This window comes from Phyllobates terribilis, unplaced genomic scaffold (genome assembly GCF_046119375.1).
Source record: "Phyllobates terribilis strain yellow unplaced genomic scaffold, ASM4611937v1 Scaffold_12__6_contigs__length_324123572, whole genome shotgun sequence".
NCBI classification, from domain to species: domain Eukaryota; kingdom Metazoa; phylum Chordata; class Amphibia; order Anura; family Dendrobatidae; genus Phyllobates; species Phyllobates terribilis.
The window spans coordinates 262,142,610-262,163,772 of record NW_027362772.1 but is presented as its reverse complement, the minus strand read 5'-3'; the positions used below and the strand labels follow the sequence as shown (position 1 = coordinate 262,163,772).

The 21,163-nt window shown below is 41.7% G+C and overlaps 1 protein-coding gene across 6 annotated transcripts in view; it reads right to left on the bottom strand.

Moving 5' to 3' along the window:
- Positions 1-21,163, bottom strand: part of RERE (arginine-glutamic acid dipeptide repeats) — a 281,545-nt gene that overhangs the window by 28,884 nt on the left and 231,498 nt on the right. For all 6 annotated transcript variants that reach the window (XM_073656935.1, XM_073656936.1, XM_073656934.1 and 3 more), the window contains 6 exons: positions 20,670-20,718; positions 17,365-17,489; positions 15,386-15,485; positions 9,804-9,902; positions 7,592-7,672; positions 1,089-1,251 (listed from right to left, as the gene is read on the bottom strand). In XM_073656935.1, coding sequence (XP_073513036.1) covers positions 1,089-1,251; positions 7,592-7,672; positions 9,804-9,902; positions 15,386-15,485; positions 17,365-17,489; positions 20,670-20,718 — 617 coding nt within the window. The remainder of the gene's footprint in view (positions 1-1,088; positions 1,252-7,591; positions 7,673-9,803; positions 9,903-15,385; positions 15,486-17,364; positions 17,490-20,669; positions 20,719-21,163) is intronic.

The window sequence follows — 21,163 nt, the reverse complement described above, 5'->3', positions numbered from 1 at the left end:
CCTCGTCTCAATTCTTACACAAGCTCAAACGAGAACCAAAGCAAGGAGCAAGGAAGAGACAGCTGCTCGTCACACCTGTATCTGCTAATACCCCACTCTCCGTGCCTGCCAGCCCAGTGCCTGACTGCTAATTATTATTAGTCAGATTACTTATGTAAAAAAAACATTTCATTGCAGCAATTGCCAAACTTTCCAACTCCTAATAATACCAGCAGCACATCTAATTGTACAAATTGACATCTTAATTAAGTGTGAATAACATTGTTTTGGCAGAAAGCTACTGTTCATAAACTTAGTCTGCAGCAATCAATCTGTCAGAGCCTCCTGTTCTGTATAGATCTGACCAAGAGCTCCACTTCCCTCCATATGTTACTCACATATGCAAACATTTCACTACACGGGAGCGTGGACTTAAAGAGGCTCTAAATTACATTTAGAGCATGTGCACACAATGTTTTTTTTTCAGGCAGATTCTGGCCGAGAACTGCCTGAAAAGGGGCTAAAAAAAGCAAAAAAGAATGAACATATGTACCAATAGCAAAATTACTTGCTGTGCACAAGTTCCATTATTTTGAGCTTTGAAACCCATGAAGTGGCTAAAAAAAAGTGACCAATCCTTTCTTCTGGTGGCCTCTGTTTGGAAGCCGCTCAGTAGTTTATACACACAATTTTACATTTCCCACATGTTGCCATCCTTAAGGACCGTCTCCCATAACAGCTTACATCTGCTGCTCACCAGGCAACATACAGGCTGCCATAAAGGGCAGCACAAATTCACAGAGCAGTGATGGAGACCATGCCACCCCCCAGCCATGCAGTGATTAGACCAATCTCCGGGCACACATTGCTTGGGGGTTCTGGACCTTCACATCGCACATTATGCAGTCACTTTGCAGTAATGTGATGGTTTGTACGCTCACACGTCCACAGCGGTAATTGGGTGAACCCGACAGACTGTGCCTTATCAGATTTTACACAATTCATGTTCAGTCCTGTTTCTTTGTGTAAATATTCCCGGCGCTGAACGTGATCTTCAAACATGAGCGGAGGTTATAAGGCTTGCTTAGCCTGTCGCTGAATGTACTCACAGAATTCACTAGAAGGAGGCCGGGATGGCGTGTTTACAGGGGTGGTAGCAGTGCGGGTTTTGATCCTACGGAAAACAGCCTGCCTGCGATGTCTGCGGTGGGCACGGGAGCTGGCTGCCTCTGGAGTTTTCTTCCAGTAGTAATAAAAGGTGATAAGTTCTCCCTGGAAGAAGCAAACAGTCTCCATTAGTACAATCATATAGGCATCTTACTACCATCTCGTCACAGGTGAAGTGGTAAAATACAAAGCATGAAATCCCTTCATCTGATCTTGTGGGATAACGTCACTGCAGTCCTCAAACCACACAACTGGTGAAGTCACATTTATGACGAGCGGGAAAGCAGTCCATACAAAATCAGCTGATGGGCTCAGTTACTCTACTTTTGCCTGTTTGCAGCTTGGCAGGTCAATCTCTGGTCCCGATGGGAGAATAAAAGGTTGTAGACTGTGACCCTATCGTATATAAACGTAGTACTAAACAATCCAGCAGTGTGCTAAAAAAACATTGGGTGCAAGAAAAGACACACATACGTGCTGCAAAATTAGAACAAAAATATTTTAAACATACATATGAAGCTTTTAGAAAAATATTTGCGGTTCTAAAGGGGCTTATAACTTATAATAAAAGCTGCATATTTCATCTGTGTAAAACAGGGGGCACATAAGTGAGGAAAGCAGCTGCAAACCACAGTGACCGGGAGCCGTAATAACAAACACCCTCAAAGGATATGCCAACCATAACAACTGGACCAGCAGCACCAGCAAAAACAGACACAATAAGCTATAAAGCCCTAAACTTTAGCAGCCGACATACGCAGAACAGATGAGGGGAAGTTACCTGAAGGTAATCTGCGTGTGCACAGAGATCTAGTCCTTTCATTTCCTTATTAAGTGAACAATGTATAATAAATGCGCAGCCCTGTGTACAGGGAGGTGCCAGCCAGCCACAGGCTGCTTATCAGAGGTATCACACCTACAGAGCATAGTTCAACCTTCCCAGCTTTGTACCAGGCATGAAAGCAAACAGAGGAATAAGGCTGGCGCCCAGGCATCAGGTTTCCTTAAAGGACCTGTAACACAACTATGGTCAGCATCTCATCAGGACTAATCACCAGAAATATGATACAAGCTACTATACTCTTATAGCATAACATTTAATGTAGTTTTGTGTAGAAAGTATAAAAATAAGGGAAATCCATTTAGAGAAAGCAAAGTGACATCTAGTAGAATTGGCAAAGAGGATCAGGGTGATAGAGAAAAAAAAAAAAAAAGAAACTGGCCGCTGTTCGCATGCATGTAGGGTACAAAAAAGAGGCACTGAATTCAGTAATAGACCTTTAATAATTATCATTGCAGCATACAAGGGTCCACACTTTCGAACATCCCTTTTACACAGCAGACACGGGCTGACAGGCACCCATCTTCCAAGGCCGCCCTTGATACAACACATTCCATGACAAGCGCACAAGCTTATACAAAGCACTGTAATGGATCTACAAGCCTGTATGATTTACAAACACCCTGCCCTGATCACCCCCGCCGCTCTGTCCTCTGATGAAATATTCATACCAGGCCGTCACGCTCTCAATCCTTGGAGCAGCTCTGTTAATTAAGCACAAATCACCTCCTGGCAATGACGGGAACCTCAGTCCTTCAAGGCCCTGTTTATCTCCTGCTCACAGGATCACCTTCTGGTGCAATTTACCTTCAAGCGGATTTCAAAGAAAATAAATAATGGCAGCTGTATGCCACAAGACGTGGTTGTCAGAAGTCAAGTATCCCCCTGCCTGACACTAATCTCTCCATTACAAGCAAATTCTGTGAAAATAAGATCTGATGGAGGAAAAGTAATGGAAGATTTTAACCAGGAAAGGACAAGTCTCCTATAAAGTTAACATAAATGAAGATTCCCAGAGATGACAAAGATATAGGAAACCTCAATTAACGTGATCATTCACATTAGTACACTTTTTTTTAAAATCAGTGCAGATGATGTTATCACAGAACTACAGTAACTAGCGCACTCCCTCTACAGGCACAGCTTTAAATTACAGTTGGGAGAGGTATATTTGAGACAGAAATCACATGCTGTTTTTTGGAGGCAAACATTGAGGTGGATACAAAACAGAAATATTCACCCATGATACAAAAAATAAATAAAAACGTATATTCCTGGCATTCAAAAGATTATTAAATGCAACGGAAAGTGCATGTGTGATTCAGGTTTTATGACAGCTTTTTGTCAGCTAACATCAGTATTGAGTAACACTGAAGCAGTCGTCTTCTCTCCAAACAGAAATGGATCACATCTGAGGCCTGCAGGTGAATTAAGCTAATAAGCAGTAGTTAGCTGATCACTGACAATAACAGGGTGAGTTTACATTTACCCATAGGCAGCTTAAACGACTGCCGATCGGTAAATCTCTGTGAATCGGCAGTTGTTTAAAAGCCTGTTTACACAGGCAGACCACACTTCAGATGTGCATACTAAAGGATCAGCAGCAGATCATGAAGTGCGCATAGGCTGCTATTGCTCTCAGCAGCACAGGCCCTGTTAATAGAGGACGATGCACTTCGGGGAACAATGATCTTGTACCCAAACCAAAAAAATCATTTCGCCCCAATGAACAAGTGTTTTCAGGTGATCGTTCCTGATAATTGTGGGGTGCCAATGCACCTCATATTATATATTTTCATTCCATCAACACACACCGCTATATCCACACAATACACTGTGGCACCAGCAGGCTACGACGATGAGACGACTGGGAGGTAGCAGTGAATTATGTGAGACATGTCATAATTTCGTACAGTTAGACTAAGGCACAACATCTGCTACAAGAATGTATGGAAAACATTTATCAGCTCAGCTGTCATGTCTAGAAAATAACAAAGCCTAAAGCAATGGCTGTTATATGACTTCTAGCCAGCCGTGGGCTATCCAGGAGGCACATGAAGATACCAAGACTTTTTTTTTTTAACATCATTTTACGCCATGCAAGAGGGCTCAGTTTGGTATTCATCTTGTAGCCGATTCTATTAATAAAAGCAGACGTAGCACGGATGTAACACACGAGAGAGAAGCTCTTGGCGGCCATTATATTCATCTGATTCACCCTCTGTCCGGGAAACCAGGCGATCACAATATCTGCAGAGGCAGATTCATTCCAGACCCTTAAATGAGCCAGAGAAATGTAGGTCTCATGGGAGTGGTAAGAGCCAAGGTTTCTATTGCTCACATATAACCCTTTCTGCACAAGCAGGATACAGTAATACTCCGCTTGGATGTCCCCATGATATGGATTCATTACAATAGTAAGCCAAAGGCTTATTCTTACAGTGAATCCATGAAGCTCAGACTCACAAAGATGGATCAGCCTCGCTCTACAAGGCCATCTGCCCTCCCCTAGACGCCAATACCACTGGAGCTACAGACCACATCCACTTAATGAGATTAGAAAATAATCTGCACAAGTGCATAGTACATGACCATGCGTCTCACAATGTGCACAGAAAAAAAATCCGTTCCAGCTTCCAGGCAATGTTAGGATGTCAAATAGAAGTGAACCTGGCAGGAGCTGATGACAAATAGAGGGTCCAGTAATGCATGAAAGAATTATTTCACGGGAGCCAAGACCAATGAGGCAAATTAAATGGACATTTCCACCTTAAATCCTAGCCAGGAAAGAAGAAAAAAAACAAACTTTAAAAGTAGGATACTAAAAATGGTCTTCACTCAAGACCTTTTCTTGTCTCCATCTTGATTTCACATCTTGGCCAGTACTTTTGCTCCTATGGATTTCAGCATATGATAACTTGTGCTGTAAGGTCTTTATCCTTATGGACTTCTGTCTTGGCTGACCACCGGTCTCATTCCTCATGTGAACATGTCCTGTTTTTCAGTCTTACTTTTTGCCTCGCATTGGTGACAGGATAAAAGGATTTCCAGCAATACAAGTGTCAACTCAAGAACACAGTCCCATAGTTTAGGCCAACCCTTGAGGCTTTATCGCCACAAAGTGCACCTTACTTCACTCTATAGTATCCATTAGACTAAAGTTGATGAAAATGAGATACAATCTTGAAAAGCGTTTGTCAGGTGAAATTTAACAATAACGAATCCTTATAAATGACCTATAATGTACCATGTTGGTCATTAGTCCTCAGTCTGTGAACGCACTTTTCCAGAAAGTTGTCAAAAACCTCTTTTGTACATCGCCTGAAAATGACTGGAATAGGTATGGCTGCCTCTGCATAATCACCTTTCACTAGACGGTCGTATAGCAACTGTTATTGATCCATCAACCTGCTGGTTTTAGACAAGCATTTGGGCTTTGCTCAAAAAATCTTCTATGGGCGCAGCATTAGAGAGAGAAAAACCACAGTGTTCATGATCCCGCGCGATTATTCCAAATATTGTCCAGGTGGAGCCGATATTGTCCAGGTGGAGCTAATATGTATTAGCCATGATCAGCTGCATTTCTAAGTGTCAGGAAACCAAGACTAGAATCCAGTTTATTCACAGCTACATGAATATATAAGTTTTGTATAGATTTTACATTGTCTGAAGCGGCCCACACGTCTACCCATTTCCTCTTGGGGTAAAAAAAATTGCTCTTTGACATTTCCATCATGGCTCGGGTCATTTGACATTTAGAAAACACATACAGCACTGGTCTTGTCTGCTGCATTCCTGCCACAAATAGAAAGGAAGGAGAAAAAAGAGCAGTCTGCTCCTAGACATCTGTACTGTGCCCCCCGCTGTGTTCCCAGCACGTTCTTCTCACATCTGTACTCTAATATATGGAGCAGACTATATAAATTAGCAAATTGTAAATGCAGAAATGTTAATGCTGAATACTCAAGTATGCAAGAAAATAAGCTGGATACCCCTGGTGGGCAAGTTAACAAAATATGGAACGTTTTATTGCCAACTGGAACAAAGGCCACAGCGTTCACGGACAGGGAAAAACAAAAAATAGCACCTAAGACTACAACAAACTGTGGAGTCTTCACCCACAGATGTTAATGAGGTGATAGATAACACCGGGAATGGGGGGTGCAGGAAATGCAAGTCTATAACACCAGGAAGCACCAGACTCATTATGTTCTTCACACATCTACCTGCATAGCTTCAAAAAAGACAATCAGCTGGTTAATGTCTGCACAGCCAATACAGGCTCACCCGGCGTGTGCCCTCCACACAAACACCTCCAAAGGAGCAAAACACAAATACTACACCTGTGATTTACTTGTGAAACATTTGTGCTAATTAGGAGATATTAGCAATTTGGAGAGGGTCAAAGCCATGGAAACAGGTGAAGACTACCTGCTACATTTGCATCTTACTCCACCATCCCTGCTCCTACTAATGCAAGCAACCACAGTCACAGCAACGTAGCAGGCGCAGCAAAAAATGAGGCTGAAAAGAAACCTGATTATTACATTATACATAGAAAGGGCTGTCACCAAATTATAATAGTTTATGAGGAGCTAACCCATGTCCTGGCACTTTCAGGTCATGAAATCACTGATAATGAAGCATCATTTCTTATAAATCTGTACTGTGCCGTTTCTCTGGTATTCCTGGAAGTTTATGTGACACCTTGGCCTGTCCCTACACAAACTCAATGTCAGATCAGAGCTAACAATGTCACACTGTGTAGGGGGGACAAAACCATTTGACAAGAGATTGGTCCCACTGCAGTAACAAAGGGACACACAATACAAGTGCTTGTAAGAAAAGGCTTCAAAATTGTGATTTATTGGGAAGTGGCAAGAATGTACTTAAACAGTAATGACAACAGTTTCAAGAGCTCTTCTTTAAAGGGGTATTTCCATCTCCGACATCATATCCCAACATGTAGTAGGTGTAATAATAATAATAATATTAGAAAATACCTCCAATTTGAAATGTAGTACAGTTCTCCTGGTTAGCTATGTCGCTAACCCCATGTGCTGGGCATTGCATTAGCTTAGGTATCCATGGTTACAACCACTCACATAGTGACAGTTAGATGCTAATGCTCGTAACCATGGATACCTAAGCTACTGCAATGCTCTGCACATGGGGTAAGAGACATAGCAAATCAGAAGAACTATACTACATTTCTAATTGGAGATATTTGCCAATATTGTTACACCTACTACATATTGGGATTTTATCTTGGAGATGAGAATACCCCTTTAAGTGGTCTTCATCAACAAGAGGGAAAATGTGGCACTCGCTGACTGGTCTCCAGTCATTATTGGGCATATCAGGCAACAGCTATTTTGTCTCGCTTCTTCTGGCCCCAAATCTCATCCCAATCCAGCCTCCCTGTACCAGGACTGTGGTCACAAACACTCATGGGTATAACTGAAGCCACACTGCTGTCCATTCACAAGTACTGACGCTTGCGTCTCACCAGGACTGCTGTCTGGCATAGTGTGAACACGGTCCTGACAACATTAAAAAGCAGGGCCCCTTCAAAGAAACAGACGACAACAAATAGAAACCCACCGTCTCTTTGTTGGGAAGCAATTCCTTTCTAATTCTGAAGAAGTTCTTGCCATACTGTCGTAATCCTTTGATGAACCGTTTCTGTATTAAAAACAAAAGACATTTAGTACCGAAATATATGAAGCGGCAATGTAGTGGAAACAGTCACGTCGCTGAGATTTTCCAATTGTATATAAAATGGTCAGATTCTGTTTAGTGAACGACTACAAACACTGTAGTCTGTTGCTCAGGAAAAACTGATCATCTGTCTGACAAATGGTGGAGGTTACAACTTGGCAAAAGTTCTCTTTACTATGTAACTTGTGCTCCAAAGTTCACGGCAAAGAAATTTGTTTTCACCATTTCTGGCTTTAATCAGACAAAGGGAGCTACTGTGTACTTGTCCGAGCTAATAGACTTTCTGGTAATTGAGCACTTGTCATTCTCATACATTTTATTGATTATTTTTCTCGCTTATTTGGTGCCATTAATTCCACAACACTTTAAAAGACATCATCATCATTGTCCCCATTAAGTCTCAAATTCCCTATCTGTACCAGGAGGAAATCCACACAAAAACACCGGAAGACCATGCATACTGCTTGCAGATGTGGTCTTAGGTGGGATTTGAACCCAGGCCCCAAGTGCTACAAAGCTACAGTGCTAACCACTGAGCCACCATGCTGCCCTATCAACAAGTCATCATCGGTATCACTAATGCAGATGGATTCACAAGGTTAAGATCCACTGGTCTCTGCCGTCAATAGGTGAGCAAGCTGTAGGACTCTGTTACAAGTCAATCGACAGCAACTAGTTGATTTCCCTGGAAACATCTCAGCTAGGAAAAACGGGAGGACAAGATAAAGGGGGTAAATACATTTGCTCTTGGAAAAATTGCCAATGCTTTTTGTGGGCTGCATCTGGCCCTGGTTTTAAACCTTTTTTCTTAATAATGGACAAATTATAAGATAAACACAAAAAAAACTGGGAAATATACACAGAAATCATCTGTGTTTTAAGAGTTCATCCATGTCCACTCTTCTCCTACTTACTGCTCTGTATCTGGTTGTGAGATAACTAGCTGCAGCAAGAGCCCCCCGCCCCCTCACACTGCCCTGTATGTACTAGAACAAAATATTGTTAAAATGGTTGTCCAACAATAAAAAAAGTTGTTGTTTTTTTGTGATAGTTTTAATCAATTTAACAAACATACTCTCCTTCCAGCACCCCTGCGGGTCAAGGATAGGTTACTTCGCAGGTCTCTGCCCATTCTGGAAGTGGTTTCTACCTGCTCAGAAGTCACAGCACCGTTGCAGTCTATGATTGGCTGCAGCGGTCAGTCATCGGTGAAACATCTGATTGTGAGGTCTTCTTGTCACCTGACCGCTGCTGTGACTTCCAAATGGGGCAGCCACTGTGGCCAGAGTCGGTGGGACCTCTGGAGCAGTTTGCGTTGGCTCCGTGGGGGTACTGGAAAGTGAACATACCTCTGATTATTTTTAATCGATCCATGCCTAAAAATAAATACATGTATGTGTATATTCAATATAAAGAATTTTACAGTCGATCAACCTCTTTAAGCTCTACTCTATTCAGTCAGTCACCAACCGAAAATGGAAAAGATTAGCAAGAGATTAACCCCTGTGTTCTGCGTAGGATTTCTATGAGATTGACTGTTTCAGGATTACGCAGAAAATGCTACAGACTGACAAGCAGTGAGGGCAGCGATACTCTTGCTTTACTTTTATCATTTCTGTCTAGATTTGGTGTAAGGAGAGCGATGATGATGATGATGACGACAATGAGAGACAACTGCAAGGTTCATATCTGTTAGATTGTTTTTCCTGTTTCTGGGACTCCCAAGATATGAGTTCCATGTATTATTGAAAGTGCTTGCAAAACAGACACCGGCAACTCGATCTGATTCTATTTTCGAGGGTAAGACATAAACCTGCCATCACCTCCGTTCCATCCAAGACTTCTAAGGGCCTTATCATGTTTTATAGGCTGTGGCATCTTATCTGGGTTTTAATGTGTGATCTGCCTATATAGAGCTGAGAGGCCAGAGCATAGATTTATTCCGCCAGGTGTATCCAAGTGTCCATATAAAAAGGAACAGCTGCTTCTGACCGTCCCTTTTATAGGAATGTTATAAATGACTTCTTTTCTGTGCAATGTAATTTATGGATATCTAACCCCAAAGAAAGGAGGCAGCTTTAACGTGACATCTTACCACTTCATCCTCGGTCCAGCACTTCTCTATCAGTTTGGGAACTGGCTTCTTCACCAAACGTTGCAACGCCTTTCCGGCATCGTAGTTGCTTTCGTGTAGCTAGAGGAAGCAGAAATATGAAGCAAAATTACACACAACCCAATAGTGAACACAGATTATTATCAAATGTTTTTCAGGTAAAATATAAGTGCAGCAGACTGGTGAGGTCATTGCACCAAGAATAGGATTTGATAAGTGTAGCGCCAGTGTGGGGCCATTAAGGGCAATCCCCAGAAGTTGTCTGGAAACTGCAAAAGGCACCAACTATAGGAGAATATCCCTCTGCTGGACGTAATAATCAGTGTCCAGACATGCGATCCAATCCATCAAGTATTTTCCCTTTGATCACAGTAAAAATCTTCTTGTCTTGCACATTGTAGGTCACTGGCATCAAAGCTAGATGTGTACAGTAGCACCTAGGAGGCAGCTCATAGGAGCCAAACCTTATCACAAGCAGCTATAAGCCACCACTTCTGCTGTAAATACTCAGACAGGATAGGTTTCCAGCACCTTAGAGCAGCAGCGTACAGACTAGCATTTTATTTTTCAGGCACCCCCCTTACACCACCCTGTACTCCAGACACAGCCAAGCTCCAGTGGCCAAAAACATAGCAGTCAACATGCCTCCTCTATGGAGTCGAATGACAGCTCACAAAAGAAAAGTAAACACCGATATCTAGACCTGTTTTTCTTTAGTCTGCAAATGGGTAAACAGCAAACAGAGTTATATTCCCGATTACACAGAACCCCCCCCCCAGGTACCAATACAAGGCAGGGTCTATAGGTCTGGACCTCTAATACTATATATAGTATCCAAATGATGGAAGAAATCAGTTTGACCTAATCAGCAGATTCTCCTTTTGTGCAAACATAACTGCACACCTGGCAACAGAGGGTCCCGGACTAGCAAGTCATGGTGAGAAGATAACTTCATTTATGAAGTTAACTGTTCCTATTAGTTGATGCTGTGGGTGAGACTGGATAGTCTCATCTGTGTGTATGATACACTGATCTATAGGTACAGTGGCATGTAAAAGTTTGGACACCGTCAGTGAAAATTACTGTTATTGTGAACAGTTAGACAAGTTGAAGATGAAATGATCTCTAAAAGACATAAAGTTAAAGATGACACATTTCCTTTTTATTTTAGGCAATAAACATACATACTGTATATATACACACACACATTCTAATAGTATATATGTGTGTGTGTGTGTGTGTGTGTGTGTGTGTGTGTGTTTCATCTTTCACACTTTAGAAATTACAAAAGGGAAAATATGCTGATGCAAAAGTTTGGGCACCCTGTATGGTTAGTATCTAGTAGCACCCCCTTTTGAAAGTATCACAGCTTGTAAATGCTTTTTGTAGCCAGCCAAGAGTCTTTCCATTCTTGTTTGGGGGATTTTCATCCATTCTTCCTTTGAAAATTCTTCCAGTTCTGTGAGTTTTCTGGGTCATCTTACATGCACTGCTATTCTGAGGTCTAACCACAGATTTTCAATGATGTTCAGATCAGGGGATTGTGAGCGACTTTTTAAAACCTTCAGCTTGCGCCTTTTGAGGTCGTCTATTGTGTATTTTGACGTGTGTCTAGGATCAGTATCCATGTGTAGAAGCCATCCTCTTTTCAACTTCAGCTTTTTTACACATGGTGTTATGTTTGCATCAAGACTTTGTTGAAATTTCATTGCATCCATACTTCCCTCTACCCGTGAAATGTTCCCCATGCCATTTGCTGCAACACAACCCCAAAGCATGATTGATCCACCCCCATGCTGAATGGTTGGTGAGATGTTCTTTTCCTGAAATCCTATGCCCTTTTTTCTCCAAACCTTTGATCATTGTGGCCAATGGTCTTCCAACAATCTTGAAGGAGTTGCCAGAGATGCTTAGCACTTGTTGGCCCATTTGCCTTCACTCTGTGGTCCAGCTCACCCCAAATCATCTTGATTGGGTTCAGGTCTGGTGACTGTGGAGGCCAGGTCATCTGGCGTAGCACCCCATCACTCTCCTTCTTGGTCAAATAGCCCTTACACAGCCTGGAGGTGTGTTTGGGGTTATTGTCCTGTTGAAAAATAAATGATGGTCCAACTAAATGCAAACCAGATGGAATAGCATGCCGCTGCAAGATGCTGTGGTAACCATGCTGGTTCAGTATGCCTTCAATTTTGAATAAATCCCCAACAGTGTCACCAGAAAAGCACCCCCACACCATCACACCTCCTCCTCCATGCTTCACAGTGGGAACCAGGCATGTAGAGTCCATCCGTTCACCTTTTCTGCGTCGCACAAAGACACGGTGGTTGGAACCAAAGATCTCAAATTTGGACTCATCAGACCAAAGCACAGATTTCCACTGGTCTAATGTCCATTCCTTGTGTTCTTTAGCCCAAACAAGTCTCTTCTGCTTGTTGCCTGTCCTTAGCAGTGGTTTCCTAGCAGCTATTTTACCATGAAGGCCTGCTGCACAAAGTCTCCTCTTAACAGTTGTTGAAGAGATGTGTCTGCTGCTAGAACTCTGTGTGGCATTGACCTGGTCTCTAATCTGAGCTGCTGTTAACCTGCGATTTCTGAGGCTGGTGACTCGGATAATCTTATCCTCAGAAGCAGAGGTGACTCTTGGTCTTCCTTTCCTGGGGCAGTCCTCATGTGAGCCAGTTTCTTTGTAGCGCTTGATGGTTTTTGCTACTGCACTTGGGGACACTTTCTAAGTTTGGCCAATTTTTCGGACTGACTGACCTTCATTTCTTAAAATAATGATAGCCACTCGTTTTTCTTTACTTAGCTGCTTTTATCTTCCCATAATACAAATTCTAACAGTCTATTCAGTAGGACTATCAGCTGTGTATCCACCTGACTTCTGCACAACACAACTGATGGTCCCAACCCCATTTATAAGGCAAGAAATCCCACTTATTAAACCTGACAGGGCACACCTGTGAAGTGAAAACCATTTCCGGTGACTACCTCTTGAAGCTCATCAAGAGAATGCCAAGAGTGTGCAAAGCAGTCATCAAAGCAAAAGGGGGCTACTTTGAAGAACCTAGAATATAAGACATATTTTCAGTTATTTCACACTTTTTTGTTAAGTACATAATTCCACACGTGCTAATTCATAGTTTTGATGCCTTCAGTGTGAATGTACAATTTTCATAGTCATGAAAATACAGAAAAATCTTTAAATGAGAGATGTGTCCAAACTTTTGGTCTGTACTTTATATATTTTTTTGCCTAAAAGCCAAAAGAAATGCGTCATCTTTAACTTTAGGCCTTTTAGAGATCATTTCATCTTCAACTTGCTTAACTGTTCACAATAATAGTAATTTTGACCAGAAGTGCCCAAACTTTTACATGCCACTATATATGAAGGGGCGGCAAAGGAGGTAGATCTGAAATGTGACCACAGCCACCTGCTGTTGCCCAGTTATGTAGAAACTCGAGTGCACAGACTGACCCTGCACCGAACAGGTACATTCATGTAGAAAATGTCATCTGCAGCCAGTGTGATCTCACCATTTCCTTTTCTTAGTGACACAGCTGGAAGGTTCCTTGGTTTCATAATGAACTCCATTCCCCGTCTCTCACATCTCAACACGGCGCTGCATTCTAATTTATATCTTCAATTACAGTGCATATTCTGTGGAAACCTTTCCTGTTTCTCAGCTGAATGGGGGTAGGAGAAGGCGGCTCTGGCAACCGGTGCTTCTATAATGAGTCATTACATTGCCAGTTCCACACAATATGAAAGGGGGCTTGGATCAACGTAACATCACGGATGCCAGACAGAAGTGGCAATATTTCAAAATTTAGTCAATCCTTACTAATAAATACTAAAAAAAAAAAAAAATTACAATTCACATTTTGGAATAGGAAAAAAAAATAATATGAATTCAGTATCTGCCATCAGGAGCTTATGATTCGTTATCATATAACAATGGCAATGTGACAGATGGGCTATGAAAATATTAGTATCATGTTGATTCAGGAGTGTGGTGAATATCCATTTCTCCAAGCCATGAAAGACATATTAAAATAACATTTACTGTATACAGATAACACATTGCTTAAACTGGACGGCAGAAATGGTCCATAGGGTTTACTTTTACATTTCCCCTTCCATTTCACCCACGGCTCACTTTACGTTCTAAATGGCGAGGACAGGACACATCACACCGAAATACTCAGGATCAGGTTTATCTACTACTTCAATTTTACGGGATCATTTCTGTTCTTTATGGGATCATTATCAAGGAGACCCAATCCCTGCAAATTTCACAGAACCGGTGATCTACATGCTTCCACCATCAGCTGCTTAGCCTTATATTTAGAAGAGTTCATTTTACATAGCGACTGCCCACATTCTTATCCAGACATGTAAAGGGATATGGCACACCACAAATAGCAAGACACAAGGACACTCTGAAAGACCCAGCAAGCGCCACATTCCCATGGATCACTACATCTTATCAGCTCCACGGATGCCCCCTCTCCGTCCTCTGCACATTTCTGCATTGCCACATCTGTGCAAAAACATTAAATCACTGCACTACTGCTGCTGATAGCAGGTGCTGCTGTTATTGCAGAAATAAAGCCCTGGATTGTCAAGCCTGATTTATAGCAGGGAAGGAAACCTTATTGAATCTCCATAATAATAAATGACACTGCTCATCCAGTGCGCCTTTATATCTCCCAGGTCGGCATATAAAAAAGCAACAACAATGCGCTAGAAACTGTGCAAAGAATCAGTAGCATTATAGCGCTGACATATTTAGCAATGGTGTACATAGACTTTATTCTTCAATACCTAAAGTTTAATATCCCTTATATCACGTCCAACAAAACAGAAAATACGTGCTTAGATTGTGATGGTGCTAATAGGCTACGTGCACACGGAGGTTTAAGTAATGTTGTAGAGCAGGTGCAATCCAAAAAGTACCCGAAAAAGAACACTATAAAAGTTGTATGAAAGATTCTTGGTTTACTTTTCTAGTCTAAAACCACTTTGCTTTTTATATATTCAGTGTTTTTTTCCCTCTCGGGTTTTGAAGAATGCCTGGTGAAAAGAAAAGACAACAACTAATAATTACCCAAGCAAAAAGCCTCTTCAGAGAAGAGGAGGACAGGAACTCTAGCGCCACATATTGGAAGTAGCAATCCTAAAAATCAATATCTACCCTTTAAAGAGCTTTTCCATATCTATCAAAGAGAAGGAGTGGAAACTGATAACCATCCAACAGCTTAAAATCACTTACGGCACCTCCCCAATGATTTTGGAAGCCTTCCACCGTACCCAGATAATATCACACTCATAGCCTCCATTTATTTATGCTCGTTTTGGATTTGCAGTGTGAAAAACTGGTCAGGTAGTGCAATCAAAAAATTCTGACATTAGATATCAATTATTGTAAATTTAAGAGACGCCGAATAGAGTATAAATACTACAGGGATGTGCACGCCGGAACTGTCAATTTTAATGGCCTGGGTATGAGGTATGATATACATTAGCACATATGTATCTTGGAATGTGCACAGTCAATACTTACTGTGTTAAGTGCGTTGAGTGTGGTATCATCCCGAGAAGCAGCAACACAGCCATCTTCTGTAGATCCGCCATCACACATCCCAGCAAAGGCAGCCATGCTCCTGTCCAAAAAAATGCACACATGAACTGAGAAGTAAGCCAAAAAAGATGCACACATGAACTGAGAAGTAAGCCAAAAAGATGCACACATGAACTGAGAAGTAAGCCAAAAAGATGCACACATGAACTGAGAAGTAAGCCAAAAAGATGCACACAAGAACTGAGAAGTAAGCCAAAAAGATGCACACAAGAACTGAGAAGTAAGCCAAAAAGATGCACTCATGAACTGAGAAGCAAGCCAAAAAGAAGCACACATGAACTGAGAAGTAACCCAAAAAGATGCACACATGAACTGAGAAGTAACCCAAAAAGATGCACACAAGAACAGAGAAGTAAGCCAAAAAGAAGCACACATGAACTGAGAAGTAACCCAAAAAGATGCACACATGAACTGAGAAGTAACCCAAAAAGATGCACACAAGAACAGAGAAGTAAGCCAAAAAGAAGCACACATGAACTGAGAAGTAACCCAAAAAGATGCACACATGAACTGAGAAGTAACCCAAAAAGATGCACACATGAACTGAGAAGTAACCCAAAAAGATGCACACAAGAACAGAGAAGTAAGCCAAAAAGAAGCACACATGAACTGAGAAGTAACCCAAAAAGATGCACACATGAACTGAGAAGTAACCCAAAAAGATGCACACATGAACTGAGAAGTAACCCAAAAAGATGCACACATGAACTGAGAAGTAACCCAAAAAGATGCACACATGAACTGAGAAGTAACCCAAAAAGATGCAACCATGAACTGAGCACTATGCTGGTTACCCTCAAATACTATAAAAAAAAGTATAAGACAGTACTTCAGTCCTGCACAGAAGTATTGTCTCATCTTGCTGTATAGAGAACTATTAACTGGTGTTCTCATGCAGCAGCTTGGTTGTAGAAATTACTGCAACTAAAAAAAAATATCACATGCATCTGAATTTTTTTTTTTTGCAGCTGATGCATGGTTTTCTGTAACGCCTATTCAGATGAAGTTTTCCCAAGAATGTCTACAACAAATCTGCCTCACGTGAGTAGACCACACAAATAACAGCTTTGGTCATTTGCAGTCGAGACACCACCGTGCTGAAAAAAGCCTAAGGGCTCATTCAGACGTTAATTTTTTTGCGTACGGCTGCTGTGTTTCACATGGATAGCACTCTTACCTTTAATAATGAATGGGGCCGTTCACACAAAATTGCGGAGCCAGGTCAGATATTGATCTGAAAATGGACCAAAATCTGCAATGCAAATCTATGGGTCCGTGCAAAAAAATGGAAATGGCATCTGAGTGCTGTCTGTTTTGGCAAGACTGCTAGATAGGAAAAGATAGAGAAACTTTTTTTTTTCTCATCCGAGAAAAAGTGATGAAACTGTTGTTGAAGACTGACACTGACCAAACTCTGATGACACTCTGATCAAAAAGTCTGATAAAATGCAGAGTTTTTTTTTCTGGGGGGGGGGGGGGGGGGTTGCGTACGAGGAAAATTGCTGATGTCTGAATGAGCTCTAGGGATAGAGTCCTTTTGTACTTGGGACTGGTGGGGGTCTGCAATTAAGTTGAAGCAAATCCTAGGAACATGCCCTGATATTCTGAATCGGGTACAGCTCCCTGCTACCTGAGCGTCGCACAGACTTTGAATGGAACGTCCGAGCAAATGTTCAACCATACACAACCCTCATTATTGTAAGCGGTGGGTCACTCAGGGAGCAGCAGTTTATCACCTATACTGAGGATATGTGATGAGTTGCGATTGTATCACCACTCATGTGACCAGCCTTCGAGTGCAAAAAAAACAATTGGCATCACCCATGCTAAAGCGATGATTTCACTGTATATTGCCAAGGGCATGATTGGAAGAAAGGTCTAGGGTTAAACGAATAACTCACCTGGCTGCCCTGAGATACATTAGCAGATCGCAGTCATTGACACCAGGCATCCACACCAGTTCTTCATGCTGAGTGATGGGATCACGGTCAGGAGAAGGGAAAGGTTGAAGGTCAGGAAGCTTGGCCTGTGGAGCAGAATATAAGATTAGACACCATCAATGATAGTTTCTGTATAAATTAACAGGCTAACAAAAGTGATTGGAATAAAACAAAGTCAACAAATAAGACTAGGGCTACACTGGGACAGGTGTCGCGTGACACATTGCAAAATGGATGTACAGATTCCCAATGGAGTCTCAATGCGGCGGCTTGTAACATGTTGCAACAGACTCAAGTTTCCAAATGTGTTGGATTTTCGATCGCTGTTTTTCAAGTTGCATGTGATACATTTGCCATAGACGTCAATACAAATAGCATGTGACATGCGACTTGTCTGCAACTTGGCTGTTACAGCAAAATCACAGCTCAAAAATAGATGCGTGACAAGTCATAGACAAGTTCCTCAGATGTCCTTAAATACTGCCAAATTAAAATATCGGTAAAAGACGCCCCTGAAGAAGCTAAATACGCGAAACGCGTGTTGGGGTTAAATACTGGCATGCTGCTTGGGCTTTAAATGGGCAATGACACTGCACCACTGTTGAATGACAAATGTCGCCATGTAGCCCCAGCCTAACGGTTTCTATGGACAGTTATTAAGATATAAATAATACATGTCCAGTAAACCAATTAAGTGTCACATTAAAAGATGACTCAGCAGACACTAGTACCATCCACGAGTTTACTGACCGGGCAAACCTGTAAGATTTGGCATCTCCTTGAGTTAGACCAGCCAGTTCACCCTATTAAATATGCCCCCTCCCCAAAAAAAGTGTGACATCTCTGCTAATAAACAGAAATTACTGCGCTTGGAGACCTAATTAGAAGCTTTAGTCATCTGCAGCAATATTAGCAGTAAGGATGGCGCATACTGACTGGGTGGATCAGGGACTGGGTGGATCAGGGAAATGCTGTAGATATAGTATATCTTGACTTCAGCAAAGCATTTGACAAAGTATCTCACACCATCCTTATTGAAAAAATGACCAAGTATGTAATGGACCAGGCAACTGTTAGGTGGATTCATAACTGGCTTAGTGATCGGACTCAAAGGGTGGTTGTAAATGGCTTCACATCCAGCTGGATGAATGTCTCAAGTGGGATACCACAGGGCTCTGTCCTGGGACCTGTATTGTTCAACATCTTCATCAATGATTTAGATCAGGGTTCCCCAACTCCAGTCCTCAAGGCCCACCAACAGGTCATGTTTTCAGGATTTCCTTAGTATTGCACAGGTGATGTAACTATTGCCTGTGCTGATGATGGAATTATCACCTGTGCAATACTAAGGAAATCCTGAAAACATGACCTGTTGGTGGGCCTTGAGGACTGGAGTTGGGGAACCCTGATTTAGATGAAGGAATTGAGGGTAAACTGATTAAATTTGCTGATGACACAAAGCTAGGAGGGATAGCTAATACTAGAGAAGAGATAGAGAGGATTCAAAAAGACCTAAATAAACTGGAGCAGTGGGCAGCAACCAACAGAATGGTTTTTAACAGGGAAAAATGCAAAGTACTACATCTGGGCAATAAAAATGAAAAAAGCATATACAGAATGGGAGGAATAGAGCTAAGCAACAGTACATGTGAAAAAGACTTAGGTATACTAATAGATCATAGACTGAACATGAGTCAACAGTGCGATGCAGCAGCAAAAAAGGCAAATACAATTCTGGGATGTATTAACAGAAGCATACAGTCTAGATCACGTGAAGTCATTATCGGTCTTTACTCCTCTTTGGTCAGACCTCATCTGGAATACTGTGTACAGTTTTGGGCACCACATTTTAAAAAAGACATAGACAAACTGGAGCAAGTTCAGAGAAGAGCGACCAGAATGGTGACTGGTCTGCAAACCATGTCCTATGAGGAACGGTTGCAGGATTTGGGAATGTTTAGCTTGCAAAAAAGAAGACTGAGAGGAGACTTAATAGCTGTCTACAAATATGTCAAGGGCTGTCACATTGTAGAAGGATCATCTTTATTCTCATTTGCACAGGGAAAGACTAGAAGCAATGGGATGAAACTAAATGGGAGGAGACACAGATTAGATATTAGAAAAAACTTTTTGACAGTTAGGGTGATTAATGAGTGGAACAGGCTGCCACGAGAGGTGGTGAGTTCCCCTTCAATGGACGTCTTCAAACAGAGGCTGGACAGACATCTGTCTGAGATGATTTAGTGAATCCTGCTTTGAGCAGGGGGTTGGACCAGATGACCCAGGAGGTCCCTTCCAACTCTTCCATTCTATGATTCTATTCTATGATTCTATGATTCTACTCCACAGAGAACAGTTCTCAGAATTTGTAATTACTTCTAGCTATACAAATCATACTGAAAAAGGCATCCGAGACCTGCCACATAAGAGGCACAGGATCAGAGACCTGGGCAGTTTACCACCCACAATTAACAGTGTGATTTCTCCCGCAAAATGGAACAGAACATCATCTAAATATTGTAGCTGGGCTTCAGACCATCTTTGTGCCTCCCATGTAGCTCCACTGACAGTCAATTAGAATAGAGAATTGCATTTACAGCACTTTTCTCATCAATATCTATTACAGAATTGCTTTTTTTACGAGTATGACTGCTGGGGAAAAAAAAAACACTGTTGCTACCCTTCAGTCTATGGCGCAGCAAGCTCAGGTCATCATAACCCTCTGTCAGCTGACAGACTGCAGGGAATGCAGTACAAGGGGATGTGCACTCAGGGTTTTCCATCTGCTGTATATTACAGCTCCACATTGTGAATGATTTTACAAATCCACATGTGCAAAAATTACCAGCATTTAAAATATCTGCAACGTATCAATATATTCAATGGATTTTCACTGCTAAATTATTGCATTACAAATTTGTAACATTTCCACAATGAAATCTGCAACAAAATCTGCAGATTTCGCTGCTGATCAGTCACACGTGCACATAATCTTTTAGGGTTTATTCACATGGCAGATCTGTTGCAGGCATTTCAGCAGCAGTTTCATTCAACAAAACAGAGCAGGCAAAAATCCAAAAACATCCTCATTAGGATGAATGGACCAGATTTTCAGCCAAAAAAGTTTTTGCAACCATTCTTGTGTCTGTGAAAAACACCCATCTCCACTGCAGCAATAGCAGTAGATTTATGGTATAAGTGTCAGTGATCACTGAATGATTTGCACAGCTTAACTTCCCCTCCCAAAAAAATAAATATATATAAACCTGGTGACTCGGGCCCACACGGATCTCTCCTTGGGTGCTATTCAGCCTCCTGTAACACAAACATATATGAAGGTTATCATTCAATTCAACATCAAAATATAATTACACAAAACCGATTATAAAGAAGGGAAAAAACAAACTAGAAAATGAGCATTCGTACCTCTACATTTCCAAATAATACATGCAGGGCAAGGAGTAATCAGGCAACATAGCAAGTGGCCATCCACATCTGGAAGAAGGTTGCAGGTTTTGTCCGATAGATCTGCAGAGGTGACGAGTGTAACGCGGGCTGTCATGCCCAGACCGGATGGGCCCAGGAGACTGTCTGTACCTGTTATACCCAGAGGAGGCCGGGGCAATAATAATAGTAGCTTGCTTGGTGCCAGATATTGGGATGTAAGAGGCAAGTTGTGCTTGGCATTTTAAACAGCACACCATATTCTTACATAATCCAATTATAACATATGTAATATATCTATCTATCTATCTATATC